Source organism: Physella acuta, unplaced genomic scaffold (genome assembly GCF_028476545.2).
Source record: "Physella acuta isolate Inbredline_101_S28 unplaced genomic scaffold, ASM2847654v3 ptg000592l, whole genome shotgun sequence".
In the NCBI taxonomy this organism is placed as follows: domain Eukaryota; kingdom Metazoa; phylum Mollusca; class Gastropoda; family Physidae; genus Physella; species Physella acuta.
Genome location: NW_026732111.1, coordinates 636,160 through 650,156, shown reverse-complemented (window position 1 = coordinate 650,156; position 13,997 = coordinate 636,160). Strand labels below are relative to the sequence as shown.

The 13,997-nt window shown below is 31.1% G+C and overlaps 1 protein-coding gene across 1 annotated transcript; it reads left to right on the top strand.

The window, feature by feature from the left end:
• The first annotated feature begins 218 nt into the window (after positions 1-218).
• Positions 219-3,824, top strand: LOC131947332 (uncharacterized). The gene is made up of 4 exons (XM_059308521.1): positions 219-374; positions 827-1,326; positions 1,948-1,981; positions 3,308-3,824. Exons 2-4 carry the CDS (start codon positions 946-948, stop codon positions 3,697-3,699), a joined length of 807 nt encoding a protein of 268 aa, XP_059164504.1. The 5' UTR covers positions 219-374; positions 827-945; the 3' UTR covers positions 3,700-3,824.
• The last annotated feature ends 10,173 nt before the right edge of the window (positions 3,825-13,997 follow it).

Genomic DNA, 13,997 nt, shown 5'->3' with positions numbered 1-13,997 from the left:
AGTTAGAAAGTGCAATAACAATCTATGTGTTTTAGACCCAGAATAAAAAAAAAAGAAAATGCTTCAACATCGTGGCAACATAAAGTTGTCCAGCCAGTCTTTGCGCCGCAGACAATCTTTGGATTTTCCATATTAAGTTAAAAATAAAATGCTATCATCTTAGGCCAACAAATTTGATATGACAATTTATCTACAATATTATTATTATAATTAATTATGGATTGTACTATTTTAGAATTTGGTCAAACCAGGCCATGACAGGGAAGAGACCAATGACGAACAAGGCATACCAACAACCAACGCAGAAACACAAGGCACGGCTAGACACTTTCCTTCCATAAAAGAGTTACAAGATCAAGTTCAACAAAACACAGGTACGTTTTTTAATATACACACACAAACACACACACACACACACACACACACACACACACACACACACACACACACACACACACACACACACACACACACACACACACACACACACACACACACACACACACACACACACACACACACACACACACACACACACACACACACACACACACACACACACACACACACACACACACACACACACACACACACACACACACACACACACACACACACACACACACACACACACACACACACACACACACACACACACACACACACACACACACACACACACACACACACACACACACACACATATATATACACCATATGATTTTACTAAACTATTTTATTTTATTTTAACAATGTACAATTGATAAATTAGTACACCTGACTAAAACGCTAATGTTGGTTTTATTATGCTTTTATCATTTATAAGATCGTTGTTCCCAGTTGTTGAACAGAATTATCAAAACGGAAAGTGATATCTCAACACTTAAAACAAAAACAAAGAATATTGAACCCAAACAAAATGAAACAGATAACAAATGTGAAGAAATGGCGATACAGCAGCAAAATGATTGCAGAAAGTTGGAATCAGAGATATCTGAAAAAATAAAAACCATGCAGAACCAAATAAAGCAACAAGAAAAAAAATTAGATGATATTATAAAATCTTGTTCAGGATTTGAGGAACAAACATACATTGATGTATCTGATATAAAGAATCACCTAGACGTACTTACACAAAGTGTATTTGGGAAAGAATTATACATGCATGATTTCTCAGCAAAAGACATCAAGAACAGTGTTATACAAGTGTTGGAGAAAACAAGAGAAGATGTTAGAAAGATTGATACACAAACCAACGAAGTGGCTACAGTTTGCTCTAATTTAAGGGAAACACTTGATGAACAATTTAGCAAGCTACATGTTAAGGTAACTAAATAAACTTTTATTTAGTAACAGTAAAACGGAGGCCTTTTTCACATTATAATAGAAACAATTGAGTAGTAAAGACAGGAGTAACAGTAGTAAAAAAATTCGAATAAAGAAATAATATTACATAGATATAATATAAAATAGGATATCGTAAGAATAATAGATGAATGAGGAATCTTGCAATAAGTCAGTTTAGGAGGTCGTAGTTTTGAATACATGTTCAGATTATTTTATTTTATTGGCAGTTTTTCCCACAAATTAGAACCAGATTAGGCGAAGCTATGTTTTTCAAAAAAAGTTGCTTATTTGTATATGAGATGAGCAAACTAAGACGACGATTTAATTTTGTGTTAAAAAAACCGGGAGTGATCTCCCCTAAACTTTCTCGAATATTCTTATATAAAACAACAGGGATGGGAACTCGGGCGACATGATTTTTAATCCATTTTAAATACTTAAAGTTTTAAAAATAGAATAAAATCTCGTAGACAAAAGAATTGCACATCAAGTGAACGCTAAATTAAAAAAGTGCATAATAGTGCGCAATATTATTAGTACTTTACTTTACGCAATAAACAATGGAAAATAACATAAAAAACTAATTTTGCAATATTTCAGAATAAAGATATCACGGACAAGCTAAAGGATATAGGTAATTATTTCACATTTAAAAACATTTAAACATTATCATTATAAAATTGACTTTTTAAAAGAGCTAAGTGTTTACAACACTTTTTTAGAAATACAAGTGTTACGGGCACAGTACTAAGTTTATGCACACATCTACCGGTCTGTTCGCGCATCTACCTACTCGATTGGTAATTGTCCAAAGAACTTAAAGCTAGAAGCATATTTCGCACATTAGCCGGTCTATGTGATGGTGTATTCACTAATCCAGTTTCGGAACATATTGCTTCTGCTTGTACAGAAATGATGGAGATAAATTCCGACTTTTTCGTTATTTCTCATTTCAAATGCAGGTACTTTGAAGTTTTCACGGTTTTATACGTCCCCACTTTATCGTATACGGAATATAAAGAAGGAATTGTAATACTATTAAAAACAAGTTATAAAGAATTACAGTAGAGTCAACTTATCCTTCGCAACTGAATCGACCCGCTGCAATTGGCCTACACAATCAGCACACACTAAATATCGGTATGAATATACTTCCATACTCCTCTAAGGCCCCAATGAAGGGGGACACTAAGAAAATGTTACCAGTAGATACTGAGGTTGACTGAATTCAAACACACATTAATCTGAAGTAACTAAAATTCTAGGCTCGAAAATAAAATACTAAACCTAGCACTACATACATCAACTTGCAAGCTGTCTAAACCAACATCGCTATAATTGGTAACCCACCTAAGAAAAGAAATCAAGTATACAAAACAAATTAAATCAGTGTATGAAAATCCGCCATACACAATATTCTAAACCATGTGGCCTTAATAAGACATCACAGCAAGGGATTCAGAATCACCATACAACTCACAGAGTAAAAAGAAAAATTAAATAGACGAATAACTCTAACACGCGAGGTGCCCACGACACATTCAGATTGCCTGGCTACATTTTCGATGTTCTGAGTAGGGGAAAGACCGACAATCATGCTCAAATCGTTAAAATAACCATACACAGTAAATTCCATTCAACTTCCGTTTCCGCACACTCAAAAAAAACAACAACAAACACCCGATACTAAAAATAAATATAAAACAAAACTAATCATTCACACGCCCACACATGTACATGTTAGAGTAGATAAGAAATTGTTTTCAAAATTTTCAAGGGTGTCTGCTAGCTTGTTGACAAATATATAATCTTAGAGAATTGTAATTTATAAACGTCGATTAATCGATCACACTCATACATTCATTCCCCCTATATGAAAAAAACAACGCATAGTCACGCAGAAACACACTTTATTATACGTATGCTTAACAATATAAACGGTAATATGTGCATTCAACAGAAACCCGTGTATGTAAGCCTTACATGTGTCAAATCCACCTGGCTAACAACACACCGGTAACTGCTGGATCGATTCTTTCTACATTTAAAGTTGTATGGGAATTTAACGGCAAACATTTTGATAAAAAAACTGGACAACTTGTGGCACCAGATGATGGCTTATATCTTGTTATAGTCACGTTAGAGGAGAATGCAGATAAACTCATTAAAGTTAGTGTGGTAAAGGGAGATAAGTTTAAAAAAGAAATTTTTGTAAAATCTACCAACACATCAGCATGTGGATCTACTATTGTTGACATGAAGAGAGGAGAAAAACTTTACTTTAAAGTGGATTTAGCTGACGAAGGAGCCATGCTACACTCACCCAGTGGGATGACTTTTGTTAGGCTGTAAAAATGTGCAGTTATGTAAACCAATAAATAATTTCCGTTAGACTGCTTTACGGTTTTAGATAATAGAGTTGTATATTGTTCTAGGCTTATTATTTGAATATATAGTTTACATGTAAACCAGAATCAGGATACCTCCAAGAGATTTTTTTTTTGTCGTGTATTGTTGTCAACACTTGTGACTCTCGACAGAACATACTCACGTATATACTAAAATGAAATGTATATTCACAAGTAGCTTTCAAATAGGTCGTGTAAAGCTGATACCAAACTGCCAGTTTTTGTAACCAAGCGATATTAAAGCTATTATTGAATACGCTACACACACAAAATTGCGTATAAGGTAAAAAAAGACATACGTCTCTCAAATAATGTATAATAATATTCTAAATTAAGATATAAATACGATTTTGAAAAAAAAATATTTTAGTAATAACTCCGCTCAACACAAGACGCAATGGAATAATGACTTTATTCTCATTTTGAATTCTGAAAAAAATATTACTTTTACAAGACAGATTTCTTCAAAACTTTTCACGTAGATCTAGAGTCGATTATATTGCATTGTGACATTAAATTTGGTTAAATTAGATGTTAAATTAACTTTTTAAAAATGCATTAACAAATTTCAATAACAGGCTTTTTATGTAATATATATATATATATATATATATATATATATATATATATATATATATATATATATATATATATATATATATATATATATATATATTAATAAAACTCGGGTTGTTCTACACGTTTGATTAGTTATTTTTTTGTTTGTTTGTCTGTTCATCTAGATAAGAGCATCTACACTATGTGTAGAACTGTAATATACGTTGTTATGACCGACCTCCGACAGCCAGTCAGGAAGCGGACGCCCCAGGTTCGTTTGGTATGGTACCGATAGAAGACGTTGTAACGGAATCTCAACAACTTGCCGTGAGCTCGTTAATGCAGTCTAGGGGTAAAACACGACAAATCGAAGAGACTCACACGACTTAAACTATGAATACCTTTTTAATGTATGTACAAGATAATGACACTAGGTAAGATCAAAATGTACAGATTCTCAGTGTAATATAAATAAACTCAACTCCAACTTACAGTTTGAGAAAAATCACAATATCACAACTGTGATAAATCATTACTACACACAACTGAATTGGCCTCATAATAATTACAACAAAAGACCAAGGAGAGACAATTTGCCTCTACAACAATAGAAATCCTTATACAGGTTAAACTATCACCGATAGTCAAAAAGGTGTAATACTACACCAGAACACAAATTCAGTAAACTACAACTAGTCACATAATTCCTTATGCAAAAGGTGAAATCATGTCACAAAATAACAATACTGCAAAATGGCGTACCTAACCACAGGCACACCTCTCCTGGTCCCTAGGTCAATCTGGCGGCCTCTGGACTTGAGAATCCCGTGATTAAATACAACTCAGAGTCAGGGGAAATAACTCAAAAGTCTTACGACTATTGGTTGAGGGTCAGTCAAGGATCCTCACGGTCGCAAGTCCATTGGTTGAGGTTCTGCCAGGGATTAAACTTACAATCACATGATGTGACAGCGTTCAGTTGACCGGGTTGTACCAGTGAACTGACAATTCTCCCAAGGACAAATACATAACCCAGGAGGTTAAATTTACATAAAGCAAAACAGACCTAAGTAGGTCACAACGTATATTTGTGGATAATGCTATACACAAAATATTTTAAAAGATACTTGATTTATTGATATATTCATTTGTAGAGAAACCCATTCATTATAAAAGTTTAGAACGATTACGTTATATTTGAAGCACAACTTATACCAATAAACTAGAATTATTGACAAACCAAACTGAAATTGGTAAAACGAAAAATAAAGTGTCATAAAAAACTTGCCATATCTGGGAAAACTTCGTAAAGTCATCAAAAAATGACCTCGAGTGAAATTCTCTTTATACGAGATATATATATATATATAAAAAATTGACGAACGTGCCCCCTAGTCTTTTGTGAGGTCGTAGACTGACCCTGGAGGGTAACAAAGAAACTTTATTCTCGTAAAAAAAAACTTGGGTTCGTTAGATTTGTTAAGATGCCTTATTTTCTTATAGAAACAATTGTTTGTCAAAAAAGTAAACAAAGACTACGTTATTTGGTCTATGTACAGGGTAGGTAACTTTTTAAAGTAATAATTTTAAAATATTTTTATACTAATTTAAAGAAAAAAACAAAAAACACCAACTATAGCATTCATTTAAATAAATATTTCGTTATAAATAAAGTTACCTATTGTAATGAAATTTCAAAAAATAATTGTGAAAGTGATTGTAATATAATAGTTGATTTATACTATTAAGGAAGTCTTTTATGTTCTAATGAACTTGCGAGTAATAAGTTTGGGTATACACCACCAGTGAATGCATGGCATGAAATTACTAAGACTGTTTAAACTTATGCCCTAAGCATTCCACATAACAGCTAATGAGCAATTAAATAATTATTCAAATTCTCATTTTTTTTAAAAACCTAAGCGAAGCTAGACAATATGTCTAATTCTTAGATAACTCAAGTGGGGTGGCAACTTAAGTGCAGGGAATATAGATATTTAAAAAAAATCACTTTTCAAATACTTACATTTTTTAATAGAATGGAATCTCATAGAAAAACGAATTGTGCACCAAATGAACAGCAAATAATCCTTTATAATAGTGCGGGAAATTGTTTAATTTGTAAAGTTCAAATCGACCCAGTGTCTCTAATTGAAATTATCTTTATGAAAGACTTGCATACATTAAAAAACTCCATTTGATTGCCTTGTTGTAATATTTTATAGTGTTTTTTTTTACTAATATCGAAATTGATGATTTTTAAAAAATCAGTATTGATTATTTTCGAACTAATTAGTCTTTTTACAATTTAGCGTTTAATTGACGCAATGTGCAAGTAATGTTTTGAACTTTTTTATGTAACTAAATAATAAAGGTTTATCTATGGACAGCGAGTTCATTTTTTTCTGTTTAACCACGCAAAACTAATGCACATATTAAGGGCATCTTTAAAAATTTAGCATTTCGTAGTTAAATATTTTAATTACAATATAAGCTATACAACAGAAAACAATATTTCTTTTCTACACAGCAAACATCCATAATATATCATTAATACCACAAAATAAACATGCATTGTATTGGCAGAAAGTGATGTTTTTACACTTGTTGTAATTTGTGCGAGTAGCTGTATTTTTATCACCCCACAACCTCTGGGCTTTGTGGAAGTGAAAGCCGTTAATGGAAAATCCCGCTATTAGATAATGACCTGATGTCTTAGTACAGGGAACACAACAACAAAAGGGCCGGAACTCTGGCTGATCTCATATGTACTGGCATAAGAGAAAGAACTAAGGTCTAAGGTAACACGTAGTATAATACTTTAATTCCCAAACACACAATCACACGATATATATCATAAAATTATTTCATTATGTTTAGTATTAGGTCTAGGAACTTGTTTAGATATGTACGTCAGTCTAGTTAAATGTAAGACCTAAAATGTTTCTGTTAGGTTCAAATTTAAGGAACTACTGGCAAAATATTATGTTACACTGACACGGGTATCATTGACAAAATGCTAAAACAATTTGTGGATATCATATAAACATCATGTTGTTCTCCTTAGATGCGTCCCAGAATTCAGATCAAACAAATAAGCAACCACTTGAAATACATAGAAGAACAAATACAATTTATTGAACCTGTCATCTACACGATGAAAAATGTAAGTTTTATCACGAAATTGTAATATTCATGCATTTAATTATACTTCATGTAAAAATAATTTACCATATTTTCAAATGTAAATCTAGGTAGTTGAAAAAAGTAAAACATGGATTAAAAACCAAAATAGCTTGACGTCCTTGGCCTACATTGAGCTACAGCAAGAACTAGACTCAGCATCTACAGCCTTGTTGGGTGTGTCGTCAGAGATTTTGAGTAAAATATTTTATTATCAAATAGGTCTACTACAATCACTTATTTGGAAAACAAATCGCATAGTGTTTTTTTTTATAAAACAATTAACAGCAGTATTCATTTTCAAGAATACAAAGTTTGAAATATGAGCTTCATAAATTAGTAATTAAATAACTATGCTAAATATTTATAGTAGAATCAAGGATCGAGAAAAAAAATTAGGTTTAAACTGTGCACTGAACGGGAGATTAAGGTATTTATTATATGGGGTTTGATTTAAAATTGCCTTACCAATATCTTTGTAAGAACACGTTAATCACATTATTTAACCATTTTATTTTTAAAATTAAGTGTCAATTTATGAATCTAAAGGTAATATATTCAAATTTTTATTTCACCAAGAACTAAACTACGATGACATAGATGAAAACGAACTATGTCTACACCAGTCTACCCAACATACAACAACAGAAACAACTACAACTGAATTAGCTGAACATTTTGGACCATTGTCTGGTAAAAAATATTTTTGTATAAAAGCAATCATTGACTAATATAATATTTACTAAAAATATGAATAAATTCAACATCACAACTTATGCACATGCATTTAAACATTGCAATTCCCATTCATTCCATTGCTCATTTTCTTAAAGACTATACATATATTAGCAGCATTTCATTTATATGTTTAACATATTTCAATAATAGTTCAGCATGCTGTCTCATTTTTGCTTGTTGATATATATATTATATTGTATAATACGTTTCTCTCGGGTTTCCGTGCATATTACACTTGGCAATTTTAAAACAATTCACTTTAATTTTTTTTATTTGCACTACTTAAAACAAAAACAAAAATGTATTCCGTAGGCATATGTAATTAAGGATGCACACAAGTAAATTAAACTCAAAATAGGCATGATGCTTCATAATTTTATAATGATTTTTGCATTTCCACATTTCGATCAAATTATTTAGTTATTAGTTGTTAGTGTTGTGTTTTCAGGAAATTGTATACATTTTAAAAATAACTTTAATGTTTTATTTCCATTAAACTCACAGTTCAAGTAAAATCAGATATAATAAGCAGACTACATCATATTGAAACAACTCTATTTTCATTTCAAGAAAAGAAGCAAAAGACATAAGACGACATATTAGAAATAAAACAATGGGGAGACAACTTTTAACAGAACAGAGTGACATGGGGGTAAACATTGAACATCTGACTAAAAAACAAAAGCAGAATTTTAAAACCATTAGAAAACAAATGAACGAGCATGATAATAAAGTAAAGGAGCTGAACAGAGAAGTTGAAAGTTTAAAAGAAAAGTAAGCACAGACAAACAAAACTCTAGAGAAACTGACTCTAGATTTGAAAGAATGTAAAAATAACTTACACAAAAAACACAAAGAGATTCAGATTTGCGTAGAAAAGACAGAAACTTTAACACACAAAATAAGAACTAATTATGATTTAATTTCTGACTTACAAGAAGATGGTAAGAAAAATAAGAATATTACAAAACGTATGTTAGAGGACCTGCTCTCAAAGGTAATTTACAAAGGTTTTATCTATATGTAAGTGATTTAAGATAGTCGATTTTATGTTTTAAGAAAGATTAAAATAATGTATTTAAATCATATTCATAATTATTACATTAGTATTTGTGAAAGTATTCTATTTAATTAATGGTTCGACTAATCCAGCTTTTTTAAATCAAGTTTTAATGTTGAGGTTTATTCAATTTTATTCGCATATATTTAAAATAGAGAACAGTATACTACAGGCTACTTTGAATAATACATTTTCTTCTTTAAAGCAAGGTATGATGTACAAACTTCTACACCAAAGGTTGATGCCTATTGACAAACTTATTCAAATCTTTAATCATGATTGGGCAAAAAGGGAAGGCCATGTTAAAAAGGCATTAGGATGTTTGCTATATGTCGCGTTATAACTACTAAACCAACTAGCAAGTACTTAATCTGTATACAGTCGGGTTCATTAAAAATTCCTTTTATTTTTCGTATATGTGTGAATAAATTTTAATATTTAACAAATCGTTCTTGACTGACATGTGTAGCTAATTATTAATTTCATTGTTTAGTTATTTTGTTTCATTTTAGTTGGAAGCACTAGAAGAACAAATTTTAACGTTGTCACATGATTTTCATGATGTTGGTAAGTTTTTAAATTTAAAAAAGATTTTCTGTAAGGAAATTATGGTTATTAAGATACAAAACGGCTTTCGTTATGTACACATGCAGTTGTATTTTTAATAACTTGTCTGTTAAAACTTTATTTAAACACTAAACACCTAACTGTCTGCTGATCGCATATCACATATAGTAGCGTATGTGTTCTACCTTCAGTGACCTTTTACGGAACTAATATTTTACATTCGTCTTGCCGAATGTAGAAGTATAGGCTTAGTGCAGGGATGAAAAACTAAAACACCATCAAAACTGAGTCTAGTAATAAAAGGAGTTTTAATTTTCGCTGCTAGTAATGTCACAGGATAGTAAGAACAAACACTTGAAATACATTCTTTAAATGTTATATAGAATAAAGTTTGTGGTTTTTCTATACTTGACATTAAGATAAATATTCATATCAAAACAGTAGAAACTGTACTTATTGATAAATGATTTAAAACATGAATACATCATCCATTGTTATTTTATTTGTAACAGGGACGCGTGTGTCTAACAGATATGTTTGTTGGGTAGAACTTAATGGCCCCACGCCTCTGTTTACTGGATCAATGGTTTCAACATTTCGTCACGTACGGTAATACAATGGGCAACACTTTAATAAAACTACAGGAAGATTGGTATCACCATATGATGGTATATATCTTGTGTGTGTAACTTTACGTAAACGGAAAGATAAGCAGATTCGTGTTGGTTTAAGTGCTGGAGGCAGGCTGTGGAAGTTAGTCGAAGTACATCCCGCCGGTACTAATGTTGCCGAGACAGTAGTTGTCAACATGATGAAAGGTCAAGAACTTTACTTTTATGTGGATCTAGCAGATCAGGGTGCTGAGCTTTCCTTGTTCAGTAGTTTTACTATCGTGGGTTTATAGATGTATAAAAACCAGCATGCTTAAGTGCAAATTCAAAACAATATGTAGCCTATCTACATATTAAAATATTCAATAGACTGGTTGTTTTGAAAAAAATAACGTTTATTACTATTAGAATACCATAAAATAGTAAGTGCCCTTCTTAACTACTTCAAATGTACATCTATTAAGTTATTTTCTAAAAATTGAAAATTAAAATTAAAATTACTATATTTTGATATTGGGAGCCTAAAGATTTTTCTAAATTTTAAACGATCATAAAGATGGATTGTTGAGGGAACAAAATGTAGACTGTTCAAAACTTTGTTCAAGGGAAAAAATTGTAAATTTGAGAAGTGTTTCCCTTTTAATTTTGTTCGACGACAACATTATACAATTGTCCTAATTAGATTTTTTTTTCTTATTCTAGAGATTACTATAATGCTTTGGAAATAAGACATGTTTGTTTTTTACTATTTTATTGCCAAGACATTAGTCCGGTCGTAATTATATATATATATATATATATATATATATATATATATATATATATATATATATATATATATATATATATATATTTATATATATATATATTGGTGTTAGACCCAAAAGTTTTCACAATGATTATTGTGTCCTCAGTTGCGTAATTTAAAAATTATGTTTTTTATTGCTTCATCAACACAATGTAACGTTAACTTTTCTTTGCTGGCTGTTCGCGAGCGTAAATCTGTCTTCTTTTAAATAGTGCCGTTTCCGTTATGGGATTTAACGAAATAGATCATGACTGGGCAATCACCATTAATTTTTCTTTGTTTGCAGGTGCTCTATGTTTATCTTTGTTCCGAATTGCCCACAATCGATTAAATACGTCACATGATCATAAGAATACGAAATAATTATTACTATTGACTATAAGTGATACTTGTATTGTGCACGGAGAGCGAAATAATTCTCTCTAACGGCATGTCTCCACCCATAAACCTTTCTATATAGGTGTGTTTTCATAGCCTTTCGTCCATTGATGAGCTTACCCTTTGATTTAGTTTCGTCTAACTGATGTGGTAATATAACATCGTGTTTGGCTAGCCCACCTACACTATTTATCGAAACATCGTTTCAATCTACGCATTCGATATTTCTAATTGCTAGCTTAATATATTTAATATTATGTGATAAACCTATGCGACACAATTTTTCTAACTACTATTGTGAGTATAAAAGTATATAACCTAAAGAAAACAATTTTGTTAAAAATTAAAATTGATTAAACTCATTTTAAATACTATAAAAATGTTCTGTGAGATATTTTGTCTGAAATCTTTGTCCATAGTATCATATGTTCTGATATATTTTCTCCTAATATCTTTTGTCCGTATGATTATTTGTCCTTGAGGTCATTTGTCCTGTGATCATTTATCCTGAGAACATTTGTCCGTGAGATATTTTGTCCGGAATATTTTGTCCGGGATATTTTGTCCGGGATATTTTGACTGGGATATTTTGCCTGAGATTATTTATCATAAAACCATGTATATATATATATATATATATATATATATATATATATATATATATATATATATATATATATATATATATATATATATATATATATATATATATATATATATATATATATATATATATATATATATAGGGGCCCCTAAAAATTCTGCAATTGGGCCCTGTCTTCTTAGTTCGCCACTGGTTCCACCTATGTAACCATGAACTCTAGGATGTAAAATGTATTTGTCCGCTTTCTGGAGATTTTTAAAAATGTGTCATGAAACCTGATATCGTCTATTAAATACAATATGTAGTGCTCTGTTAGAAATGCTTTCAAAAAAGTTAAACCCTATTGTGGTCAAACAACCTAAGGTTAAAGGCCCAAAGGCCCTACGGTTAAAGCATCTAAAATCAAGATGTCAGCGCTTAGAGTTGGCTACTCGTGATTTTATTTGTGAACATTCCAAAACAATAATATCTTTTTTCTTCGAACAAAGATAAGTGCTCATCTGGAGTACATTTACACGATAATAATTACAACGAAAAAACGACCCGATCAGATAGTTATTTTTTGTAAGGGCTGAATAGTGAATTTACTTATCACTGTTGTTCTCTAGGCTTGTGAGTTAAAGAAAAAAGTTATAAGAGACCTATAGAAGTGTAATGTAAGTGGCGGTACTTGAACACAAGTGCGATGCATGCGTAGGTACATTGTTATATTTACTATGGAACTAATGAACATAAACGTATTATGGAACTTTTATAAATGTACTTATACGGTGTAAACAGCACGATATTTTAAATTTCCAGAGTGTAACAATACTTATGTGTGCATTACATTAAAAAATAGCACCTTTTGCAAAATTCCGTGTTTTTATTTTAAGTTAAAATAAGGGGCATTGAGTGTGGTAGAGTTCTCAATGATTTGAAAAACATATTTGTTTCAAAAATGTTAAGATGTAGTATTTAAACTCCTAAATTGAGTGCGTTTAATATAATTATGTTCAACATTCATAAACAGGCATGTTTACCATTTTGTTACTAATAAGTAAAATAAATAAAACTATTGGAATACAAATCAGTCTATTTAGTCATGTATTCAATTAGCAATTCGTGATTTCATCGACATAATTATATTTGTCTATTTCTCTGTTCAACATTTTATTAAGTTAAATGTATAGGCCTATTGCAAAGTTGATAGTAAAATTTTTTTAAAAAGCCTACATAAGATGTTGTAAAAAGGTTGAGCTGTGATTCCAACGTGATGTACATATACAGTATACAGTAATGTACAACCACAAGCCCCGAAGAATATCCTAATGCAATGTTAAAATTAATATAAGATGTAACTTATTTGATATTTTCCACATGCATGATACTGGTCTAGGTATTTAACAGCTGTCTACATGGTGTGTGTGAAAACAATGAAAATGTCGCCGAGAAACGGTAAAACACACTATCGTTCGCATGCATTTTTAGTTAAAACTTAAATTTTTAACAGCTTTGATTTGAAAGTAGTTATATTAAAAAATACTATAGTTAAGTTTGTGCTGTGTGTATTATTCAGCTTCTACCCTACTCTATATGTGTAAAACAAACATGGAATAGTGAGCGTATTTTTCCATATAGTAATGATAACGTTGACCTTAGACAGCTGGCATTATTGTAGTATCATAACACTCATGATAGGCCTTCTCTGGAGATCTGTCTGCCCTCGCCCACCTAGTCCCGATGGTCCTTGGCT

What these genes read in the sequence shown, in the direction of transcription:
- LOC131947332 (XM_059308521.1), top strand. Translation starts at nt 946, where the DNA reads ATGGCGATACAGCAGCAAAATGATTGCAGAAAGTTGGAATCAGAGATA. An exon ending in TTAGCAAGCTACATGTTAAG is followed by an intron (nt 1,327 to 1,947) that starts GTAACTAAATAA and finishes GCAATATTTCAG; the next exon opens with AATAAAGATATCACGGACAA. An exon ending in GGACAAGCTAAAGGATATAG is followed by an intron (nt 1,982 to 3,307) that starts GTAATTATTTCA and finishes TGCATTCAACAG; the next exon opens with AAACCCGTGTATGTAAGCCT.